General features: G+C 41.3%; 1 protein-coding gene across 1 annotated transcript in view; it reads right to left on the bottom strand.

Moving 5' to 3' along the window:
• Nucleotides 1-4037: 4037 nt before the first annotated feature.
• LIX1 (limb and CNS expressed 1) overlaps nucleotides 4038-22133 on the bottom strand; it is a 52185-nt gene continuing 34089 nt past the window's right edge. Inside the window, exons 3-6 of the mRNA XM_004375045.1 lie at nucleotides 17924-18064; nucleotides 14821-14916; nucleotides 6727-6804; nucleotides 4038-4489 (exon numbers count right to left, since the gene is read on the bottom strand). Of these exons, the coding sequence (XP_004375102.1) occupies nucleotides 4202-4489; nucleotides 6727-6804; nucleotides 14821-14916; nucleotides 17924-18064 (603 nt within the window). The 3' untranslated portion in view covers nucleotides 4038-4201. The remainder of the gene's footprint in view (nucleotides 4490-6726; nucleotides 6805-14820; nucleotides 14917-17923; nucleotides 18065-22133) is intronic.

Consider the following 22133-nt stretch of genomic DNA (forward strand, 5'->3'; position numbering starts at 1 on the left):
GGTCAGCAGGTCTGGGGTGTGGCCTGGGAACTTGCATTTTTCACCAAGTACCTCAGGTGATTCTGCTGCAGATGGTTCAAGTACCGTATTTGAGAAAGACAGTCCTGGACCCTGGGGCAGACTCCGGTTCTCCTGCTCATGAGTGGTGAGTGTGTGTTTGTGTTTTACCTGCTTTGGTCTGGGCTCCAGGAGAGCCTGTTGCCCAAGTGAAAGGATTTGCTCCTACCTAGATCAGAAGAGGCCAAGACTACGTGGAAAATAGCTCCCATTTGTTAGGCCATGGGCCTCTTACCCAATACTTTCTGGGTAAAGCAGTGGTTCTCAAACTTGTTCCACATTGGAACGACCTAGGGAGTTTTAAAAAATATTGATGACTGGGCTGCACTCCCAAGAGTCTGATTTAATTCGTCTGGATGCAGTCTTGATATTTGAAAATTTTAAAAGCTCCCCAGGTATTTCAAATGTGCAGCCAAAGTTGAGAACCACTATGGTAGAGAAAAGCTTTTGGTTTTCCTGGAGCCTTGCCTAAAAACAATCTTAATGTTTAACATGATGGACACTATAGAAGAAATTCTGACATTTGCATTCTGCAAGGCTAAGCAAATAAAAGCATTATCAAGAATATATGAGATGATATGTTAAATATGTTTACCTATGAATACAGTCAAGGATAATGAAAATATCCTCAGTCTATGGCAAGAAAGAAAGGCATGGCATTATAAAATTCAGAATTCTCTAAAGCATCTCAGCTAGAGATAAAGTCAACTACAGCAATACTTCAGGCTTCAAAAGCTTTCTCTAAAGAAACAGGAAAGTGTTCAACCTTTATGCTTTTTCTCTTTTCTCCCGAGGCCTAGGTGATCAGATTCACAGTTGATAAAAGTACAGAGTTTCAGGAATAGCTATGGTCTGATTCATTTCCTTTTCTAGAAATAGGTGGATGGGTTTAACAGCAAAAATATGAGTAGACTATAGCTTTTGAACAAACGGACAATTGAATTCTGAACAGTAGACGAACAATGACTATTAAATCTGTAATCTGTATGTTCACACAAGTTTAGTGACTAGTTTGTTTTAAGCTTTTGTTTTTCATAATAATATGTGTGTTCGGATTTTGTGAAGTTGAACTATTTGTCAAAATACAGTGCAATTCTGTCTTTAAGGATGATGGGATTTATCTTAGAAATAGGCTACATAGGATTATACCTGAGTTAAGTTGGTTCCTGGCTGTGGAGTTTAAGAGACCGTGTGTGCTCAAAATTAAGAGTTCTCAACCTTGGGTCCACCTATAGGTAGACTTTGGAGGGGGATCCTAGGGCAACCTATAGGTAGACTTTGGGGTGTCCATATACTCTTATGAAATTGTTTGTATAATTTTGAATGTCTATTCAAGACACTGAAGGTCTGTTTTTCTGAGACGAGATACATAGTTTTTATCAAATTCTCAAAGGGTTTATAGGCAAAAAGGGTAGAACCCAATGGCCCATATGTTTAGAAACTTGTCTAAGACAACTTTAACACAGTGTGTCATTGAGAACAAGGTATAGAAAACGAAGAAAAATAACTGTTTTTGCCTTCAGCCTTACTCTTCCCAAGATCAAGATTATAGATGTTTACAGGATATACCAAAGACCATTATGTCTTAGTCAAAATCGATTTGCTATTGAATGAGAATTAAAGGGACCCACAGTGGCAACAACTCTGAATTTGCTTTTTTTGCTGTGGCTTCCATACCATTGCAGGAAGTGTGGGATGGGGGTGGGGGTGGAGTGGTTTTGATCAGCCTGGGAAAATTGGTAGTGGCCAAAGGAGGCCCTCTCTTTCAGTTTACAGAGTGGGTGCAGTTTTCCAAATGTAGTGCAGCAGGTAAATTCACTATTGTTCCATCTGATTCCTGCTCCTACTTCTAATTAGATGATGCTACTTTGAGGTGGTCATAGTCAAAGGCTGCCAATGCAGTAAAGGTGTACCTAATTTTAATCATACTCAACATGGGAAACTCTGGCTTTTTCAAAACAATAATGAAAAGGGTAATGACTTTATGAAACCAAACCAAAACCCAAACTCACTGCTGTTGAGTCGATTCTGACTCATAGCAACCCTATAGGACAGAGTAGAACTGCCCCATAGGGTTTCCAAGGCTGTAAATCTTTATGGAAGCAGATGCCACATCTTTCTCCCGTGGAGCGGCTGGTGGGTTTGAACTGCTGACCTTTCAGTTAGCAGCCAAGTGCTTAACCACTGCGCCACCAGGGATCTTTAACTTTATGAAAAACTTACTTTAAATAGAAAGTTTCCTTAATTTTAAAATATATTCAACTTACAAAAATTAATTCTAATTTCTTTCTGGGAATATAAGGAAATGACATTTAGCCTCATTATGGGTAAGAGTGTGATTTTGTTTAAATAATTTTTAAAATAAAATTTATTTATAATTATATACCATTGCCCTTTGAAGATATTTGAGTAGGGTAGATATGTAGCTAGATATTCCTCTGGTGTGAAAAACGTAATGGTGTGAAGTTAATTTTTTTTATTATCAAGGCTAATTCTAAAATACATGATCTATTATATAGTAAAGGAGCCCTGATGGCAAAAGTTAAGCGCTTGGCTGCTAACTGAAAGGTTAGCAGTTCAAACCCAGCCAGTGGCTCCACAGGAGAAAGACTTGACGATATGCTCCTGTAAATATCACAGTCTAGAAAACCCTATGGGGCAGTTCTACTCTGTCACATGGGGTCGCTGTGAGTCGAAAGTCGACTCAATGGCACCTAACAACATTATGTAGTAGTTTTCATGAGGACATAAGCAGTGACAGTTACCTCTGTACACATTTGGATACGAGGCTAAAATATCATATTTTTATATAATGGTTTTGGTGTTTAGGGGAGTTGGTCTGCATTTGTATAAACAACAAGAAATGGTAACTTTAATTTTTATTTAAAATTAAGAAAAATGTTTTCTTTAATTTGAATTATTGGACTAATTTCAGAATAATCCTTTTTGTCCTATAGATGTAGGAATACCAATGAACATTTAAAATTGATATTGCTGCCATTCTTTAAATTGAGTGACCAGGAATTAACTAAAATTTAGTTTGTGTTTATTTTTGATTTCCTAGTTGATATTGACCCAAGCCATTTTCAAATAGAAGTGGCAATATTATGTCTCTTTAAAGATTACAGAAACTCTAAACTTAATAATGACACTACATTTGATCTGTTGATTTATTGTCTTGAACCTAAAGATTCCTTCACTAACTCTTGAGAAACCAATCAAATGCAAGCACTGTTTGTTACATGCTAATGATTTTTCAAAATGTCTTAAGCTTTAAAAATCCCTGTAATTTTTTCCATTATAGATATGTGTCTGTGGTGGCAAAAGTGAAAACAAATCAGTTCAAATGATCTATATACAAATTAAAAATGAATATGATTGATTGCAGGACTCATAAAAATTGGGTATTGATTCTTCTTGGGGAATAAGAGTGAGGTGACATTTATCGCCATTATGGAAAAGTGTGAATTTAAAAAAAATATATTAATTCATGGTATTTTAAGCATCATTAAGGTTATCTAGTATTCTCATACTATTACCACTTCAAGATTTCTGATAGTTCGATATCCAGATAAAAATCCCACCATAGTTTTGGATAATACCTAGTAGAACGTAAGCTATTGCTTAGTTTACAAAGTTTAGGAAGAGACTCTGACCCTTGTATGTTTTTCAAAACAATCTATATCATTTATTTAATCCCAAGGATTGTTAAAATTGCTATCATGCTTCTTCCCTCGGTCCTGGCTACTGTTCTTTTGGGGGATGCTGCTCTGGTCCATTCTTTGAAACAACATATATAATCTAGCAAGGCACATTTCAACCAGGCTTTAGGTTGGAGCCAAGTCAGGAAAATATTTTCACGTAATCCTGTCTCCATCCTTTCAGTCTGAGGTGGAACTCTTGAGAGTGAACTATTGACAGTGTGGTGGAAAAATCATATCGGGTGGGATGTTGACTACATGGCCTTGTATAAGAGACCTACTACTCTAAGATTCCGTGAATGGAATGTGTGGGGAGGATTAGTACAGCCTTCAGGTAGTAGCTATAGGTATTAAAGCTTCAGATGACCTCCTTCCATGAGCTTCCTAATGTTAGTGTCCAGCCTCTGCCATCCTTGGGGCACCTGGGACCTCGCTAAGCTTTGCTAGTGATAGCCACACAGGGCAGTGAGGCTCAGCTGGTCATCACTGGGTGAGGACGTGTCAGGGTCATTGTAGATCTGAGTTAGGGCTAAGCTCAGGATTTCTTTCTTTTCTTTGTAAAACCGTAGTTCTTGTCCTGCCTTCCTGGCTTCCTCCAACTCTCTCAGGGCCATTCGCAGCTCTTGAGAGAGGATTCCTGGAGACTCTCGCTCCTTCATGATCCAGTCCAGAGCCATGTGGCTGCGCATCTTTTCATCTAGGGAATACTGGGAATAGTAGGAGATGACTTCCTAGGAATAAAGAGACAAAGTCCAGAGTGTAAATAGAGAACAACAAAGGCACCATACCCACAGCCTTCCATGACGTTTCTTTGCCTCCACATACCCATCCATCAGGGTTTTACCAACAACCAAGTCTAATAGTGAATATACCATGGACTGCCAAAAGAATGAACAAATCTGTCTTGGAAAAAGTACAACCAGAATGCTCCTTAGAAGCACGGATGATGAGGCTACAGCTCACATAACTTTGGACATGTTATCAGGAGGGATCAGTCCCTGGAGAAGGACATCATGCTGGGTAAAGCAGATCAGTGAGAAAGAGGAAGACCCTCAGTGAGATGGACTGACACAGTGGCTGAACAATAGGACCTAACAACAACAACAAGTCTCTCTGATGTTTACAAACCAATAAAACCAATTGCCGTCAAGTCGATTGCGGTTCACGGAGACCTCATGTGTGTCAGAGTAGAACTGTGCTCCACAGGGTTTTTAATAGCTGATTTTCAGAAGCAGATTGCCAACCCTTTCTTCTGGGAGGCACCTCTGAGTGCTGTTTGCATCACCCAGGGATTTTGATGTTTACAAACTGAAGCCATACTTCTTAAAACTAAATGATGGGGTAAGCTGGTACGAGTTGATTGAAAACACAACCACCAGGAATGACTCAAGAATGTTCACAAAACAAAGCTGTCACCTTGCTGGAAAGTACAAATTTCCTTTGAAAATACATTCCCATAACAACTAGCATGAATATTACCTCATTTAGTCATTGAACAGTTCTGCCCAGAATTATCTCCTGGCGAGATAGAGAGAGGGAAACAGCTACACCGAGGGACGAGGGACGTGGGCAGGATTGGTTTTGGTTACACTCATTGCAGAAGCCTAATAAGCAGGAAGCTTTCAGTCAAGGGTACCTCATGAGAAGACTTAGAAACCAGTAGCGCCAACTTACGAGCTGCTGTTGTTAGCTCACACAGTCCAAATGGCTCACAGTAACTACAGAAAGAACTTAAAAAATGTATTACGGAATATAGACATTATTGTCATTGATATAACAATGGCACCCTCATGGTACATTTCCTCTTATGTCTGCAAATAATTAAAAAAAAATTAGTCACTACCTGACAATTCTCATGTAAAACAAACGCAAATATGTTGCTAACACCATATATAGGTTTGATGGATACGCTTTAAGAAGATCGTGTAGAGTAGATGTGTTGCTTATTTTTATTTTCAAGGACATATGGTATTTATTTATGACCTTAACAAATTAAAAACAATCATGGAAAAGTGTTTATAACCAACCGGGCATATTTGAAAGGCTTTTTATAAAATCAAAGGAAAAGGAAAAAAAAAAGCCAAAGCCATTGTCGGCTACTCATTTCTTTGCCATCCTTGACATTTTGAAAGCCAGACTTTCTAAGCAAAGAACAACTAAAAACTCCTGGGGCTGCAGCGCCTAGCAGATGCTCACATGCACCCTCATCCTGATGACTAGCAGAGGCTTTGTTCCTCAGACAAATGACGGTTAGGAAATTCTTGAAAATAAACTACTGTCTTTCAAATTCTAGCAGTGGGGAAAGGAAGAATAAATTTTTGAGGATAGTAGGTGAAAACTGTTAAATACAGGACGGGATTTTGTCTTTGCCATTAAAAAAAGGGGGAGAAGGATGCTTCTCACAGGTAACAAAGAAATAGTATACGCTATCTCCTAAAAATAAGGAAGAAATTTACAAATGAAAAAATTGCATTGATTGCCAGCCTGTTCACCTGTATGATAATTTCTTTTGTCCCTTGGGATCTTTTGGTGAGGGTTGCTACAAACAACTTTACCTCTCTTCAGTGAGGCGGCTTCAGAAGCTATGCATTCTCAGGTTTCTTTCTGCTTGAAGGTGTAAGAGGGAACAGATTCGAATTCTGTGTAATAGGGTGGGTGCGTAGAGTAGATTCAGCATTTGACTCAAAAATTATGTCTGTCTGAAAATCCCTCCATTCTGGCAGTCACTTCAGGTATCTGAATTAGTCCTATGCCCACTCAAGATTCTCCTTAGTGTGTGTATACGGCCAGTCCCTGACTCAACTAGATTGTTGTATATATTTTTTCATGGTGCCCTCTACTCTGACTCAATAAATAAGATGCCAAATTTAAATGGAGAAAAATCTGAATATAGGGGCTCCCCAAAGAGAACGACAAGCCAGCTGCTTAGTCCGTATAACACAAACCTGGTTTGGGTTGGAAATCTCACCTGTCGAGAACACTTTGTTTCACGAAGGGCTTTTAGGCTTCCATTCCAGTGCAAGAGTTGAAAAATGGTCATCAGCTCCTACAAAACCCAAACACCTGTCATAGGTCTCAAAAGCAGAAACGTGAAAGAAAGTCTCTCAGGGAGAGTTGAGTAACTGATTCCAAAATCTCTCAGGGAAAGAGAATACACAATATGGTCAGAACATGCTAGAACTCTTCAAACCAGAGTCCGCAGCCTTGTGGAGCATTCTCCCTCCCCTCCCCTGCTGTAATCATACTTGCACAATAAAATGACTAAATAATTAACAGATATCTTTCAACATTAAAAATATATATACTCTTAACAATTCTACATCCAAGAAGTTAGACATTACCCATACCAGCACATGTGAGAAATAATGTACAGACAAGGTTATTTATCACATCAATTTTTGAAACTGTCTGAGACTGGGAGCATCTTAAATGCTGATTTTTAGGTGAACGGCTAAATAAAGTGCAATACATCCACACTACTGAATACTTTGTAGTTATAAAGAAAGGATGAGAATGCTCTCTAGGTTCTGATATAAGCAATCTCTAACGTTTATTAATATTTTTTTAAAAACGCTAGGTGAACAACAGTGTGTATTATGTGCTACTATTTCAGTAAAAAAGAATAGCGCATCCCACCCTATATACATATTCTAGGCTTGTACATGCCTAGAGTAGTCCTGGCAAGATACAAAAGAATCTCAGAACATTACTTGCCTCTGAGAAGGGGAAAGGAATGTCTGGGGGCAGGGGTGGGATGGAGAGAGTCATCTGACATTCTTTTGCACCTTCTGAGTTCCATATCAGTTAACTATATTATGTATTAAAGAAAAAAATTTAAATATTTCAAAATTTAAAAGCCCCCAAGTAAAGAGAGAAATATGTAATAGACAACCTACAGAAACTGTAAAATACTTCAAAGTATATAAAGTCAGTCAAGAAAATGCCTTAAGATATGGGCAATAAAGTTTGTATTGAAATTAAAACCCACTCATAGTTGCCACATCCATGACTTCTCCCTCTGTCCTAAATGGAGACCCACCCTCTTCCGAGGGTCGCATGACCTGTTTCCTCCACTTCTTCCTACCCCATCCAGATTTTCACTCTGTCACATCAACATGATGATTTGGGAAAATGCTGGTGTTTTGTTCAGTAAACCAAATATTGCTCTCAGTGCTGTGCTTCTCAACCTTTTTTCCCCAAAGTAACCCTAGTGGCTGAGGAAGGTAGATTTATTCTGCTACCCCCACCTCCACCAGTACCACCAAACTTAACCAGTTGCCATGGAATCGATTCCAAGTCATGGCGATCCCATACGTGGCAGAGTAGAACTGTGCTCCATAGAGTTTTCAAGGCTGTGAGCTTTTGGAAGCAGAGCTTTTGTAGCTTTTCTTCTGAGGCACCTCTGAGTAGGTTGGAACTAACAACCTTTCAGTTAGTAGTCAAGTGTTTAACCATTTGGGCCATCCAGGGACTTACACCAAATCTACCTCACCCAATACTTTGCAGTCATAAAAATGAGTAGGAAGGCTCTTGACGTACTGATGGAAACAGTTTCTAAGGTGTTAGAAGAGGGCAGATGTTTGCAAATAAGAAATTCCTTTTAGTTTCATGTTTTATGTTAAGAATCCATTTGAATTTTGTATTCTACTCTATGATATATCCATTTTTAAAAAGAGAAAATAAATATTATCCCCACTCCTGCTAATTTTCCCAAAATCTTCTTGTAAAATTGACAACCCAGGAAGATATACTGGATTTATTTTGTGGCTTTCAATACCCCTCTTGGCCTTGCCCTGGAGTCTCTGCAGGCCAGTTTGAGAAACAATAGGGCTCTTCAAGCAATTCCCACTCCTGGATCCTATCCACTGATTAGCGTTGCCTTAGTAACACACATTTCTTTGCCAGTGTCTTCCTTCTGGCTATCATTCGAAGTCACACACAAGCCCCACCCACCTTGCAGATAAAGTTTTGTCATTCTATCCAGCAACACCCCTAAAACTGTTGTTGTTTGCTGTGGAGTAGATTCCGACTCATGGTGACCTCATATGTGCAGAGTTAAACCGCTTCATAGTGTTTTCCAGGCTATGACCTTTGAGAAGCTGATTGCTAGGCCTATCTTCCGAGGCCCCTCCGGGTGGATTCAAACCCACCACCTTTCAGCTAGTAGACAAGCACTTAACCCTTTGCACTACCCAGGGATGCCCCCTAAGGCTGTATACTCCACAGTTCTGCTGAGAACAGAACCAGAAACCTTTCTCACACCTCTCAACACCTTACATCTCTCAAAAACTCCCCAGAGAAACCTTACCTGTTTTTGCCCCAGGAGGGTATCATCCTCTTCCTCTGCTCTGGCTTGCCTAAACTCCTGTTCCAGCATTAATTAAGCAGTTTTCAGCAGCTACTTCAGTGTTGCTCTTGCTTCTAAACTCCCTAGGGAAGATACCTTTCTTTCCACTTTCTTACACTATTTCTAGATCAAGTTCTTGTCCTCCTCTTGAGAAATATTAATTTCCCCATCATTATGTAAAATATATTTAAATATTTCCATGTACTTCCTGTCCCTCTTCTTCATTTTCCCTCAGAAGACCAAATTCACTGTCTTCAAATCTTCCCAAATCTGTATGAACTCTCAACTCAGCTCCAGGAAATCCTTCCTTGCCTCTAATCGATTCCATCGGAAATCCTCAAATCAACTGCAGACTGCAAAGGAGAGGGCTGCTGTGGACTTCTGTAAGGAATTGCTTTCTCATTTCACTATGATTAGGAATGCCTGGCTAGTACAAATGGTTAACGGGCTTGGCTGCTAATTGAAAGATTAGAAATTTGAGTCCATGCCAAGACGACTCAGAAGAAAGGCCTGGCAATCTACTTCTGAAAGATCAGTCATTGAAAACCCTAGGGAGCACAGTTCTATTCTGACACACACGGGCCTACCACATACTCTGACGCACATGGGCCACGACGAGTAGGCATCAACTCAACCGTGACTGGTTTTCACCGTGATTCATTGCTGCTTGGTTTTTACAATACCTCTCTATACCGGGAGAACCCCTGTCATTCTAAATGAAGTTACTTGTCTGCTCAGTGAGGCCTCTTACTCCTCACTGAGCCTTTTGTGCTGTGTTGTTTGCTGTGTGGGCTGATCTAGAAGACTGGAAAGTCTGTCTGAACGGACGGAAGAACAAAAAGCTGGCCTCATAGGTTGGGCCGGGGCTGGGGTGAGGCAAGGGAGGCAGTTGTCCTGGATGCAAAATTTAAGTTATGGGAGGTGAGCCGTACAAGTGCAAGGTCTTTTATTTAAAACCATGTCTTTATTTTAAATTTTGGTACTTTGTTCATCATGGATTTTCTTTTTTTGTTTTAATTTTGATATAGGAGCCCTGATGACACACAGTTAAGTGCTCAGCTGCTAACTGAAAGGTTGGTGGTTTGAACTCACCCAATGGCTCTGTAGGAGATCTGCTCCCCTAAAGATTAAAATCCAAAACCAAGCTTGTTGTGGTCGACTTGATTCCAACTCATAGTCACCCTACAAGACAGAGTAGAACTGCCCCATAAAAGTTTCCAAGGCTGGAAGTAGACTGCCACATCTTTCTCCTCGAACAACCAGCCTTTCAGTTAGCAGCGGAGCACTTAACCACTGCGCCACTAGGGCTCCTCCAGTGTAGATTACAGCCTAGAAAACCCTATGGGGCAGTTCTACTCTGTCATATGGGATCGTGATGAGTCAAAATTGACTTGATGACACCTAACAACAGTCACAACTTTAAAAAGTACTGCAGTAAAATCTGGTTTATCTTGACTGAGGCTTTTGGTGTCCCCTTAAATTTTGTGCACAAGGTGAGCACCTCACTCCCCTCACCCGAGTCCAGGCCCTCTCATGGGTCTGTATCAGGGACAGGCTGGCTTCATGGGCATTCAATCTGTGCTGTCACAGAGGGCCCCTCACTTGGATTAATGTTCTGCTATTGCTCTCTTGAAATTCTTAATTTTTTTCACAAGGGGCCCTGCATTTTCATATTGCACTGGGCCCCGCAAATTATGTAGCTGTTCCTGGTCAGTCAAGTAAATTTAAAATCGAATGCAAAATCAAGCTGTGTTTTCTTTCTCTTCTGGGAAGATGGCAGTTGCCACCTTCATCCTAATTGCTTTGTTGGTTCATTTTGTCATTCCTTCAATTTAAACCACCAGCAACTGGGCTCTGTCAGAACAGTGCTTCCTGGGGTGGCCTCTATTAGAAACAATGTTTGGCTTTTCAGCTACTTTATTGGGAGAAAATGCACATAGCTTCTCTCTGGAGCTACCTCTGCATGGCTGGCTTGGCTCTGTGCTTCATCAGAAACAAGAAAAACAAACACTGTAAATCTAGAACTTGAAAAACAGGTGGGCACCATCACCCCACCCAAGAGAATCGATTTAAGAGGAAATTTGTTTATGGGATGAGGTTTTAAAAGGCGACCTGGAGAATTTAGCAAGGATGTAAATAAACAGCTCTGGCTTGGATTGCATTAGGCTTCAGAAGAAACATATTAACAAGCTTCAGTCAAAGTCTGCCTAGAATGTGACCTTGACAAGACTCAAGGACTGGTGCTGCCCTGCCGTCCCTCCCTCCAGACTTCTTGCCATTTTCTTTACGGCAAGGCGACGTCAAAACAGGCATCCCAGCTTGCCTCACACGATGTGAAGATAGGTAGAGGCCTATCATGTTTCCTTGTGAGCCTGGCTGGGTGACGGCCCCCTTGAAAGCCTGCGGGCAGTCGGGAGGCACCCGCTTTGTTTTTATACTGTACACAGTGGTCCATAGCTAGATATAAACCCACATCTATTACCCACCAGGGGAACTGAATTGCTGTGTTGGCTATAGAAAGAGCCCAGGTCTGTGGTCATTTCCCATTATGTGCAGACGAGAGCTGATGGGTTTAACCCAGGCCATTAAAGAATGTGCTGGGTCCCAGCAGGCAACCTAGAGCTGGCGGAAGAAGGAAAGATGTGCTCCATCACTCTTCTGCTGGGTTGCCAGATCCGTACCGGGGGTGGGGTGGATTTTCCCTGCCCTCATGGCTTCCTCTTCCTTTGCCCCCTCCCCCATCCCCCTCCCCCATTCCTGCACTCAGCTTTGTTTTCGAGAATTTATGAAGCTTTTCCACAGTATGATTCAAATTATTATTTCACTCAAACCACACAGAAAGCACACAACCCTTAGCAAGGCAATTAAAGTACAGGCAGTCCCCAGGTTACAAACGTCTGACTTGTGGACAACTCGTACTTAAGAAAGGACTGCCATGAAGCATATTAGATTAAAAATTTGAGTTAAATACATACAATGGTTTGTACTAACTAACGTACACACTACTTCGTGATGCTCATGAAAATACAGTGTGGTTTGGGAGTGTTTCCTAAGTGTTTTATGTGCACAGAAAGGTAAGATATATACTGTAGACTAAGGTAAACATTTGACTAACTGATGCTAAATAAGAACCATGTGTACCTGTTCCTACAAATTTGAATTAAAGACAGACTTAGGAACGGATCTTGTTCGTAACCTGGGGACTGCGTGTATTACCAAAAGGAGATTGAGTAGATCCTTTCATAGTACTTGAAAGGAATTTTAAGATTTTTTAAAATCTCACCTTGCCCATCTTTGGCAGACACCCAAACACATTCAAAATCATTCTTGATTTTCTGTAAATAGCTACTAAATCACACACAAGCTACTGTATCCTGGGGCGGGCAACATTCAATCTATAATAAAAGAAGTACAATAGTCTTTTGAGGGAAGGAGGAATTAAAGTAAATGTGGTTCCTCCTTGGGGGAAGCATTGTACTAGATGCCATATAAATGTCATCTTATTTAAGTCTCACAAAAACGCTATGAAATGGATCACAACCACCATATAAATCTGTTTCATTTGGTTTAAGGGGAACTTTGCAATGAAAAGCTAGTCATAAGACAGTATTCTTCACTTATTTCTTAGATTTAAGTCTTACTCCCTTTTACTCGGGATTGGAGGAAGACTTATGAACAACATTAACAACCTGCATTATGCAGATGACACAACCTTGCTTGCTGAAAGTGAGGAGGACTTGAAGCACTTACTGTTGAAGATCAAAGACCACAGCCTTCAGTATGGATTACACTTCAACATAAAGAAAACAAAAATCCTCACAACTGGACAAATAAGCAGCATCATGATAAACGGAGAAAAGATTCAAGTTGTCAAGAATTTCATTTTACTTGGATCCACAATCAACATCCATGGAACCAACAGGCAAGAAATCAAAAGATGCATTGCATCAGGTAAATCTGCAGCAAAAGACCTCTTTAAAGTGTTAAAAAGCAAAGATGTCACCTTCAAGACTAAGGTGCACCTGACCCAAGCCATGGTGTTTTCAATGGCCTCATATGCATGTGAAAGCTGGACAATGAATAAGGAAGACTGAAGAAGAATTGATGCCTTTGAATTGTGTTGGCAAAGAATATTGAATATACCATGGACTGCCAAAAGAATGAACAAATCTGTCTTGGAAAAAGTACAACCGGCATGCTCCTTAGAAGCAATGATGGCGAGACTATGCCTCACATACTTTGGACATGTTATTAGGAGGGATCAATCCCTGGAGAAGGATATCACACTTGGTAAAATAGAGGGCCAGTGAAAAAGAGGAAGACTCTCAACAATATGGACTGACACAGTGGCTGCAACAATGGGCTTAAGCATGGCAACAAATGTGAGGATGGCACAGGACTGGGCAGTGTTTCCTTGTGTTGTACATAGGGTCACTATGCATCGGAAACAACTTGACGGCACCTAACAACAACAACAACAACATGACAATTTGGAAAGGAGCCCTGGTGGCACAGTGGTTAAGTGCTTAGCTGCTGACCGGGAAAGGTCAGTGGTTTGAACCCACCTGCTGCTCTGAGGGAGAAAAATGTGGCAGTCTGCTTTTGTAAAGATTACAGCCAGCCAAGAAAGCCCTTTTGGGCAGTTCTACTCTGTCATATGGGGTTGCTATGAGTCAGAATTGACTTGATGGCAGTGGGTTTTTGGTTTATGGTAATTCAGCGCAACAGTGAAGTGCTCGGCTGCTAACTGAAAGGTTGGTGGTTTCAACCCACCCAGCCGCTCCTCAGGAGAGAGAGCTGGCAGTCAGCTTCCATAAAAATTATAGCCAAGAAAACCCTATGGGGCAGTTCTCCATCATACGTGTTTGCTGTGAGTCAGACTCGACTAGATGACACCCAACAACCACAACATAGCAATTTAGCTAAGAGTATCCAAACCAAACCAAACTCATTGCCATCGAGTCAATTCTGACCTATAGTGACCCTACAGGACAGAGTAGAACTGCCCTATAGGGTTTCCAAGGCTGTAATCTTTACAGAAGCAGACTGCTACATCTTTCTCCTGCAGCTGAGCTATAAACAAAAACACATTGCCATTGAGTCAATTTCTGACTCAGCGACCCTGTAGGATAGAGTAGAACTACCCTATAAGGTTTACAGGGCTGTAAATCAATCAAACACAAATCCAGGTGTTGCTGCGGAGGTATTTTGTAGATGTGATTAATATGTACAGCCAGTTGATTTGAGGTAAAAGAGCTTGTTCTCCATAGTCTGGGTGGGACTCATCCAGTCAGCTGAGGGCCTTAAGAGTAAAACTGAGGTTTCATTGAGGAAGAAGAAACTCTGCCTCAAGACTGTGGAATAAAACCCTGGCTGCGTTTCCAGCTTGCTGGACTGCCCTACAATTGCATGAGCCAATTCCTTGAAATAAATCTGTAAATATGTATCTCCTACTGGTTATGGTACTCTGGGAGAGCCCTGCCTAATCCACTCCCCTTCATAAAAGCAAAGATTGTACCTTGTTTGCTTGTTTGCTTTAGCCTACTGAGGTATTGCGCTAGTTTCTGGGAGTTTTAAATTAAAATGACCAAGATGCTTAGGACCAAAAGAAAAAAGTAGGTTATTGGAAGAGCAGATGTTAGTGATAAGAGTGACTACTTCTCCCAGGCTTCTGGTTTGGAAAATCAAATGAATATGTGGCGGGATGTCAGGTACCTGAAATTCCAGCATGGTCTTCCCCATGTTTGACTCCAACATGTAGTGATAGGCCCCAATGCTGGTGCTTGGGTCATCAGCATCATCTAAGGTGCCCTTGGAAAGGAAAGCAGAAAAGGAAAACCTTACTGATTTTTCTTCCCCTTCTTGGGTAGTCGTGAATTAATTCTATGGCTGCACAGTGAGTCTTCTACTACTGTGCTAACCCTGCAGGTATCCACTCTACAACCAAGTCTCCAGCTGATTTTAGATAAAATTGTTAATCTCACCAAGGTTCAGAGTAAGAAGGTTCTGTTATCAGTTTGAATCTAGTTTTTTAGTAGAATGCTGACTGATTATATACTTGCTAAAAGAATAATTATTCAGGAGTTGTTAGCTGCAATCAAGCTGGCCCCTGACTCATGATGACTTCACGTGCAATGAGACAAAACACTGCCTAGTCCTGTGCCTTTCCGTAATAGGTTGTGGATTGGACCATTGTGATCCATAGGGTCTTTATTGGTTGATTTCAGAAATAGATCACCAGGCCTTTCTTCCTAGTTCATCTTAGTCTGGAAGCTCCACTGAAACCTGTGCAGCATCATAGCAACACACAAGCCCCCACTGACAGATGAGTGGTAACTGTGCATGAGGTGCAGAAATCCCCATATTGCACACGGTTTTTGTTGGCGGTGGCATTAAGATTTGTGTGGTTGCCCTCCAAGCCTATCTTCATTGGCTATTGAAATCACAAGACCCTGATCTGGCTCTGATGATAACCAGATTATGTAACTGCCATGGGAAGAATTCTCTGGTTGTATGAATCATTCATATTTTACTGCCACAATTCTTAATGAGAGTTTTTTATAATACACTGCTGTTTGGGCTAGAGACATGAATCTTGGCTTATGTTTTTTCATCCTGGACCACTTAATCTTTAGGAAACAAGGTGGGTGGGTGATGGGTAGAAACGAAATTCTCTTTCACTTTGGTTGGAGGGAGTGGTGGTAAAAAACCTAAAAGGAGCTTTGAATGGCATTCGGGCCAGTTAGCTCTAGCTTACTGTTCCACATCCCATGGCCTTGGATTCCTGGAAAGGTGGGCCATGCCGACTTCATGAGACTGAACAAACAACTGCCAGCATCAGATAGCAGCAAATTTATAGCTTTTGAATGCAATAACATTAACACACTGCTGCTGAAATATTTATGTTGGCTTTTTAAAAATCCCAGGGGAAATCCATCCAAAAGCCTGAAAGCCATATATATTCTCTTTAAGAAACTTCCATGAAAAAAAAAAAAAAAAGATAAATTACATTTACACTGAGAGCCCCTCCTTGCTCCTGAGTAAATTCCACACCTATATAAATCAGGCATCATTTTCCTAACTTCTGTTCCTCAAAGGCACTTGAAATTTACAGGGCTAGAAAATGAAGGCTTCCTTTCATCCTCAGACCCGATATAAAACAGAGCTGGCTTCCTGACAACTCCCTGCCTCGTCAATCACTCTCCTTCCCCTGCCCCTTCCCTTATCTCTCCTCAAAGTGATAAACGCATTTATGAGGAGAAAAGGAACAAAAAAGGTCATTGCTGGTCTTATAGGGCCTCCTTCGTTATCTGCAGCTTCTCCAGAATGACAGAATCTTTTTAGTTAGACTAAGGAGAAGAGAGGAGTCTCTGGGTGGTGCACACAGTTAAGAGCTCGGCTGCTAACCAAAAGTTTGGTGATTCAAACCCATCCCAGAGGCACCTGGAAAGAAAGGCCTGTTGATCTACTTCCAAAGAAATCAGCCACTGAAAACCCTGTGGAGCACAATTCTACTCCGATACACCTGCGGTTACCATGAGTCTGAATTGACTCAACGGCAACTGGTATAAAGAAATAAAGAAGGAAAATCTTAAATGTGGTAAGCAGCGTGGGCCCTGAGGTTTATCCATGCTAAAGGCAAAGCCAGAGGTAGCTAATCCCTTTGTGATGCCACATCTGCCCTTGGAGGCACACAGTGAGACACGTGCCTGGGCTGTATGAAAGCCACAGGTGGGGACCCAGAGCCTCTTTTATGGCTTCAGGTTTGGAAGTAACATGGGTAAGGAGTTCCAGATAATTCATGGGGCAAATAATCTAACTTTTGGGTTTTTGTGAAAACGTCCTAACTAAATTTCTGAGATAGGGTTTTTTGTTCTTAATGCATTTTGCACTTAATTGTGTCCATTACAGAAATTTTCAAAGTTCTCTGAAAGAAATAATTTATATTAACTATGAGAATGCTAACAGCTAACATATATTTGGACAGAAACCTTTCCTTATAATCAAGCAGAAAAGGTGCATTATGGGTGCCAATCAGGGTTTTCTTAAAAATACAGATTGTAGGCCTTCATGCTGGCTGAGAAATTGGCATTTTTCATAGGCACCTCAGATGATTTTTATGATGAATCAAGTTTGGGAAAAACTGACCTAGTTTGTCAGTTAGATTAAAGCAGTATTCAGTTGCATGGGTCATTGGGTCCTAAAAGAATCGATGTTCCTCAAAAAACAATCTAAAAAAATGTCTGCCTTGATCATTAAGAACTATCTATATGGGATCAAATTGACAACAACTTCAAAGATTAGACAGTAGCCTTAGGGGGCAGTGATTTTATGTTAATGAGGGAGGAACAACTCAGAAAAGGAGGGTGAGAATGGTTGCACAACTCGAACAATGTAATCAATGTCACTAAATTGTACACTTAGAAACTGTTGAATTGGTGTATATTTTGCTGTGTATATTCTCAACAACAACAAAATAAATAATTTTTTTAAAAAATGTTGACATAAAAAAAAAAAAACAACATTCAAATAAGCAAATCGAGGTGGCTCAAATCAAATCATCTACTTTGATTTAAGGCTTGATATATTGTGATCCAAGAAAGCTAAAGAATGTTACTGAGATTGGGAATTGGGTACCAGCTCCAGTTTCATCATTTCTAATCCAAGCATTCTTTTTGCTGAAAATGAATGAGTTAATGGGTGAAAATTAGACTTTCATGATTCTTAAACTTTGCTCACTTTAGCATCTCCCAAAGTTCAAGTGTCTCAGTCAGTATATTCCGTGTACCAGCTCTTCCCTTCCCTTGTGGGTACTTACGCTGGTGGAGGCAACTGCTTCCTGAACACTTTCCATAATGAATTCTTTGGTGATCCTGCGGGAGGGCAGCTCATTGAAGAGAGAGTTGATCAGGGCCACTTTAGCTGCATCTCGTCTGGCCTCCGCTCTACTTAAGCAGCACTTGAGAAGGGAAGAAGAAAAGGAGTCATTAAAGGATTCAGCATCTCACCATCTCATCCTTGCATCAATGGGTCTCTGGACATTTCTATTCATACATTTGTTGTCTGGGACTACTCTTCCATACAGACTACTAATCCCCCTGAAGATCATGCACATTTTCTTTCAGCTCTCGGGCTCCTGCAAATGTCTTGGTTGGTCTTCAATTGCTTTTTGTTTTATTTCACAGTCATTGAATGTGTACCATGTACCAGAGGCTTTGTTTACACTGTGAATAAGTAATAATAAAAGTAATAATGGCTACGATTGTGTGCTCGGTGATTTACATTCATTATTAATGCCTTCCTCAAATTCTATCCTAGAGGGAAAAAAAGTAAATAAGAAGAAAATCAGCGAAAGGAGAAGACTTGTAATACAATGATTAAGAACACAGGTCCTGGAGTGAGACTGCTTGGCATTGCCTAGCTGTAAAACCTTGGGCAAGTTAATTAATCTTTCTGTGCCTCAATTTTCTGATTTTCCTCCTCTGTAAAATGGGAATAATAGTAGTCCCTTTGTCACAGGGTTAAGGTTAGGATCAATTAGTTAATATAGATAAAGCTCTGAGAATACCTGGCACACAGTAACACTGTGAGTTTTCTATCACACACAAACGCCCTAGTCTAACACTTTTTTTTCCCTTCAGGTTAGTGCAAGGGTGCTGCAGTTGCTATCAGAGAGAAGATCCTCCCCAAATGTTATGGATATCTGCTGTTTTGCTTTTGCAGCATTTATTCCCCACCTTCCTTCTAATAATGGTTCCCTGATTTTCTTGAAGACCACCCTCTCCACCTTGCTCTCAGTCCATGCGGTTTGGGTGGGACATACTCCATGCCCGGCTCTGAGATGGACAAGTGCCTATAGCCCGGCCAATCAGCACCTCATTCCTTCATCTACAGTGACTGGTTCAGGGCAAGCACTTGACCTAATCCAGCCTTTCCTCGGATTTTTGCTGGAGATTTTGAAAAAGAGACATGCTTTCAGGTAGGTTGCTGGAGCAACTGGAGCCATCTTGCAATAACAAGGGAAGAGGTTGCCCCACAATGATGAAATACAGAGGAAAGCAGAGCCAAGGGATGGGTTATCTCTTGATACTGGCAACTTCATTTGATTATCTGAATCCAGTTGAGTCCAAAGTGCAACAGTGTTGTATTTCTCCATTATGTGAACCCATATTTTACCCCTTTCCCTTAACCCAACTTACACTGGCTTTCTGTCACTTGCAGCCTTAACAGTCCTTATTAATGTAAGAAGCCCTGAACTTTCTTTCCTCTGTCAAACTTTCCATTCCCATACTCGGATTGAGTGCCATGTGGCTTATCCATATACACCTTGGTCACCTCTTCTCCCCTGGCCAGATGACCTTCCCAGAGTTAAGGGCCCAGGCCCAGGTCCTGGTCAATAGGCTGCCTATGATTAATAACTCATTTAAAAAAGGTTCAAGTTTCCCAAATGCAATGTCATTCTCTGTCCTCCTCGCTGGCTTCCCCGTTCTCACATGGGTCTGCTCAGTGTAACCTGATTCTTTTCTGCCCTCTTTTTTTTTCAACTAACAAATCCTTCTCTTCAAGTTTTGCCTCAACATGGGCTCTAGGTGTCCAGATAACAGGGGTGAAACCCTATGAGAACCTGACTGACTTTGGAACCCACATCTGTGGGAGGACCCCAGAGCCAACTTCCTAGAGTTCTAGGGCCCAAACACAGCAATGATTGTGAGGGTGGCTCAGGACCAGGCAATGTTTTGTTCTGTTGTACACGGGGTCACTATGAGTTGGAACCAACTCAACAGCACCTAACAACAAGGGCCTGCTCCAGGGATCCTAATGGGGGACAAGCCCCAGGTGGAGAAGCCCAGGCCAGGGTCCTGGTCAATGGGGCAGCCAGGCGCTCCTGACTCTGCTATTGGGTTGTCTGGACTTTGGGGGCTTATTTCCTCATGGACAAACAAGGAGGCCAGACCCTCTCACCTCCAAGGCATCCTCTAACTACAATGCGTGATTCTCAGAATCGGTAAAGCTTGGTGACTGATTTGAAACAAGAAAAAGTACCAAAGATCATGCTTCATTTTCAGTTTCACAGTCTTCAAAAGGCTCTGAATCACCAACAGGAGAAAGCCAACCCCTCCCGTTTGCTTTCAGCACATCCTCCAACTTCTCCCATCTGCCCCTTGTTGACTTTCTGCACTGTCCCAGGAACACTCCAAACTTGTGCCTTGGGTCCTCCAGGGGCCTGCCTCTCCTCTCCATCTCCACAAACCCAGTTTGAGTCCCCTGAGGCCAGGCTGCAGGCCTCCTTGATTTTCTGTCTTCAGCCTTGTAGAACAGTAACCAGTTGCCATATAGTCAATTGCCCAAACCCAGGGTCAGCGCTTGGAGGTGCTCGTACAGCTTATCGCGTGGATGAAGTAATTACAAGATTTCCGAAAGGGCGAGAAGATGACGCCGAGGAGAATGAAAGAACATCTATGAGGCATCTAACAAACAGAACAATTACAAGCAGGAGGAACTGTTTTAACCTACTACAGATGAGAGATTTCCAATATCTGCTTTACATGAAGAATGGAGCTAAAGTTCTAAAATGTACATGAAAAATAGTTTGGGGTTTTCTCCTCCGTGTTGAATGGCAAGCAAGAAGGTGTTGGGTAGTTTCAGGCAGCAAAGCCGTTCAAGGTTTAGAGTTCTCCCAAGGTTTAGGCCAGCTGTGTTAAGCCAGGGGTCTGGGCAGATAGGTTGGTTTTGCATTATGGACTTGGGTGGGAATTTAAGGAAGCCTGAGTTCTGAGTCAGCAGTCTTCCACTTACACTCAGATTCTCCCTCTTCCAGGAAGCTTTCCCTGACCACTCCCAAGGCCAGGCTGGGAGGATCACTGTCCATGGGGACACTTACCACACTGCAGTATAATTGCCTGCTAGTGCTGTGCCCCACGGCCCCCAGGCTGTGAGCTCATTAGTGGTAGAATCTGTGACTTAGTCATTTCATGTCCCCTGCGCCTGGCATACACTTTGTTGAAGGAACGAATGAAGCCTGGGAAACTCAAACAAAAGTCACAAAAAGCATCTGACATAATGCTCAAGAAATCCTCTTAAAGAAGAGAATTAAAGATAAACACTTCTTATCCTTAAGCAAAAGAGTCCCATTTCAATATACTTTGTATAGTATGTATAAAGGAGCCCTGATGGCACAATGGTTAAGCGCTCGGCTGCTAACTGAAAAGTCACTGGTTCAAACCCGCCAGCAGCTCCATGGGAGACAAGACCTGGCGATTTACTCCTATAAAGATTTCAGCCTAGGAAACCCTATGGGGCGGTTCTACTCTGTCACATGGGGTCTCTATGAGTCAGAATCAACTCGATGGCACCTAACAACAACAGTATGTATAACCTAGTAATATAAAAATACATAATACCTGAATTTTGAGGGATAATTGGCCATTGAGTTCGGATACTCTGAGATTACTTTTTGCCTGAGCGTAGGATATGTTTACTATTCTTTAGAAAATCAGTCCCCCATTGAAAGCAAGCAAATTTTTGCAAGTATAACCTGACATCTGTAGGAGCAATGTTTTAATAGGAATTTGGCTTTTCTAAATCTGTAATAGAGCCTTTGGGGTTTTAGAATTTAGAGAATTAGATTCAGATCCGGACACTCTCAAGAAATTTTATGTAACTTTCTATCTAAATAATAGCGATTTAAACCATCTTTCATAGAGAGAGACCTAGTAAACACTACTTAGATAAAAGAAGCTATCTATTTTAAATAAGACCAGCTAAGTACTAGATCAAAGGCACCCACATGTATTTACAACCAAATGGCACTACTTTGGAGATCAAAGTGCTGCCTGGCTGAGAGAACAGAAAGAGCCTTATATCGAGAAAGCATTAAAAAGGACTATGGAGACTTAACCAATATCAAGATGTTTAATGCAGACACATGTCTTTACTTATTTTATTGTTTCAATTTCCAGAATTTTTGGTTAAAATGGGAGAGAAGGTGTACCAATTAATAAGTACATAAAATAAAATAAATTCTGAAT

The sequence above is a fragment of the Trichechus manatus genome, unplaced genomic scaffold (assembly GCF_000243295.1).
Source record: "Trichechus manatus latirostris isolate Lorelei unplaced genomic scaffold, TriManLat1.0 scaffold00032, whole genome shotgun sequence".
NCBI lineage: Eukaryota > Metazoa > Chordata > Mammalia > Sirenia > Trichechidae > Trichechus > Trichechus manatus.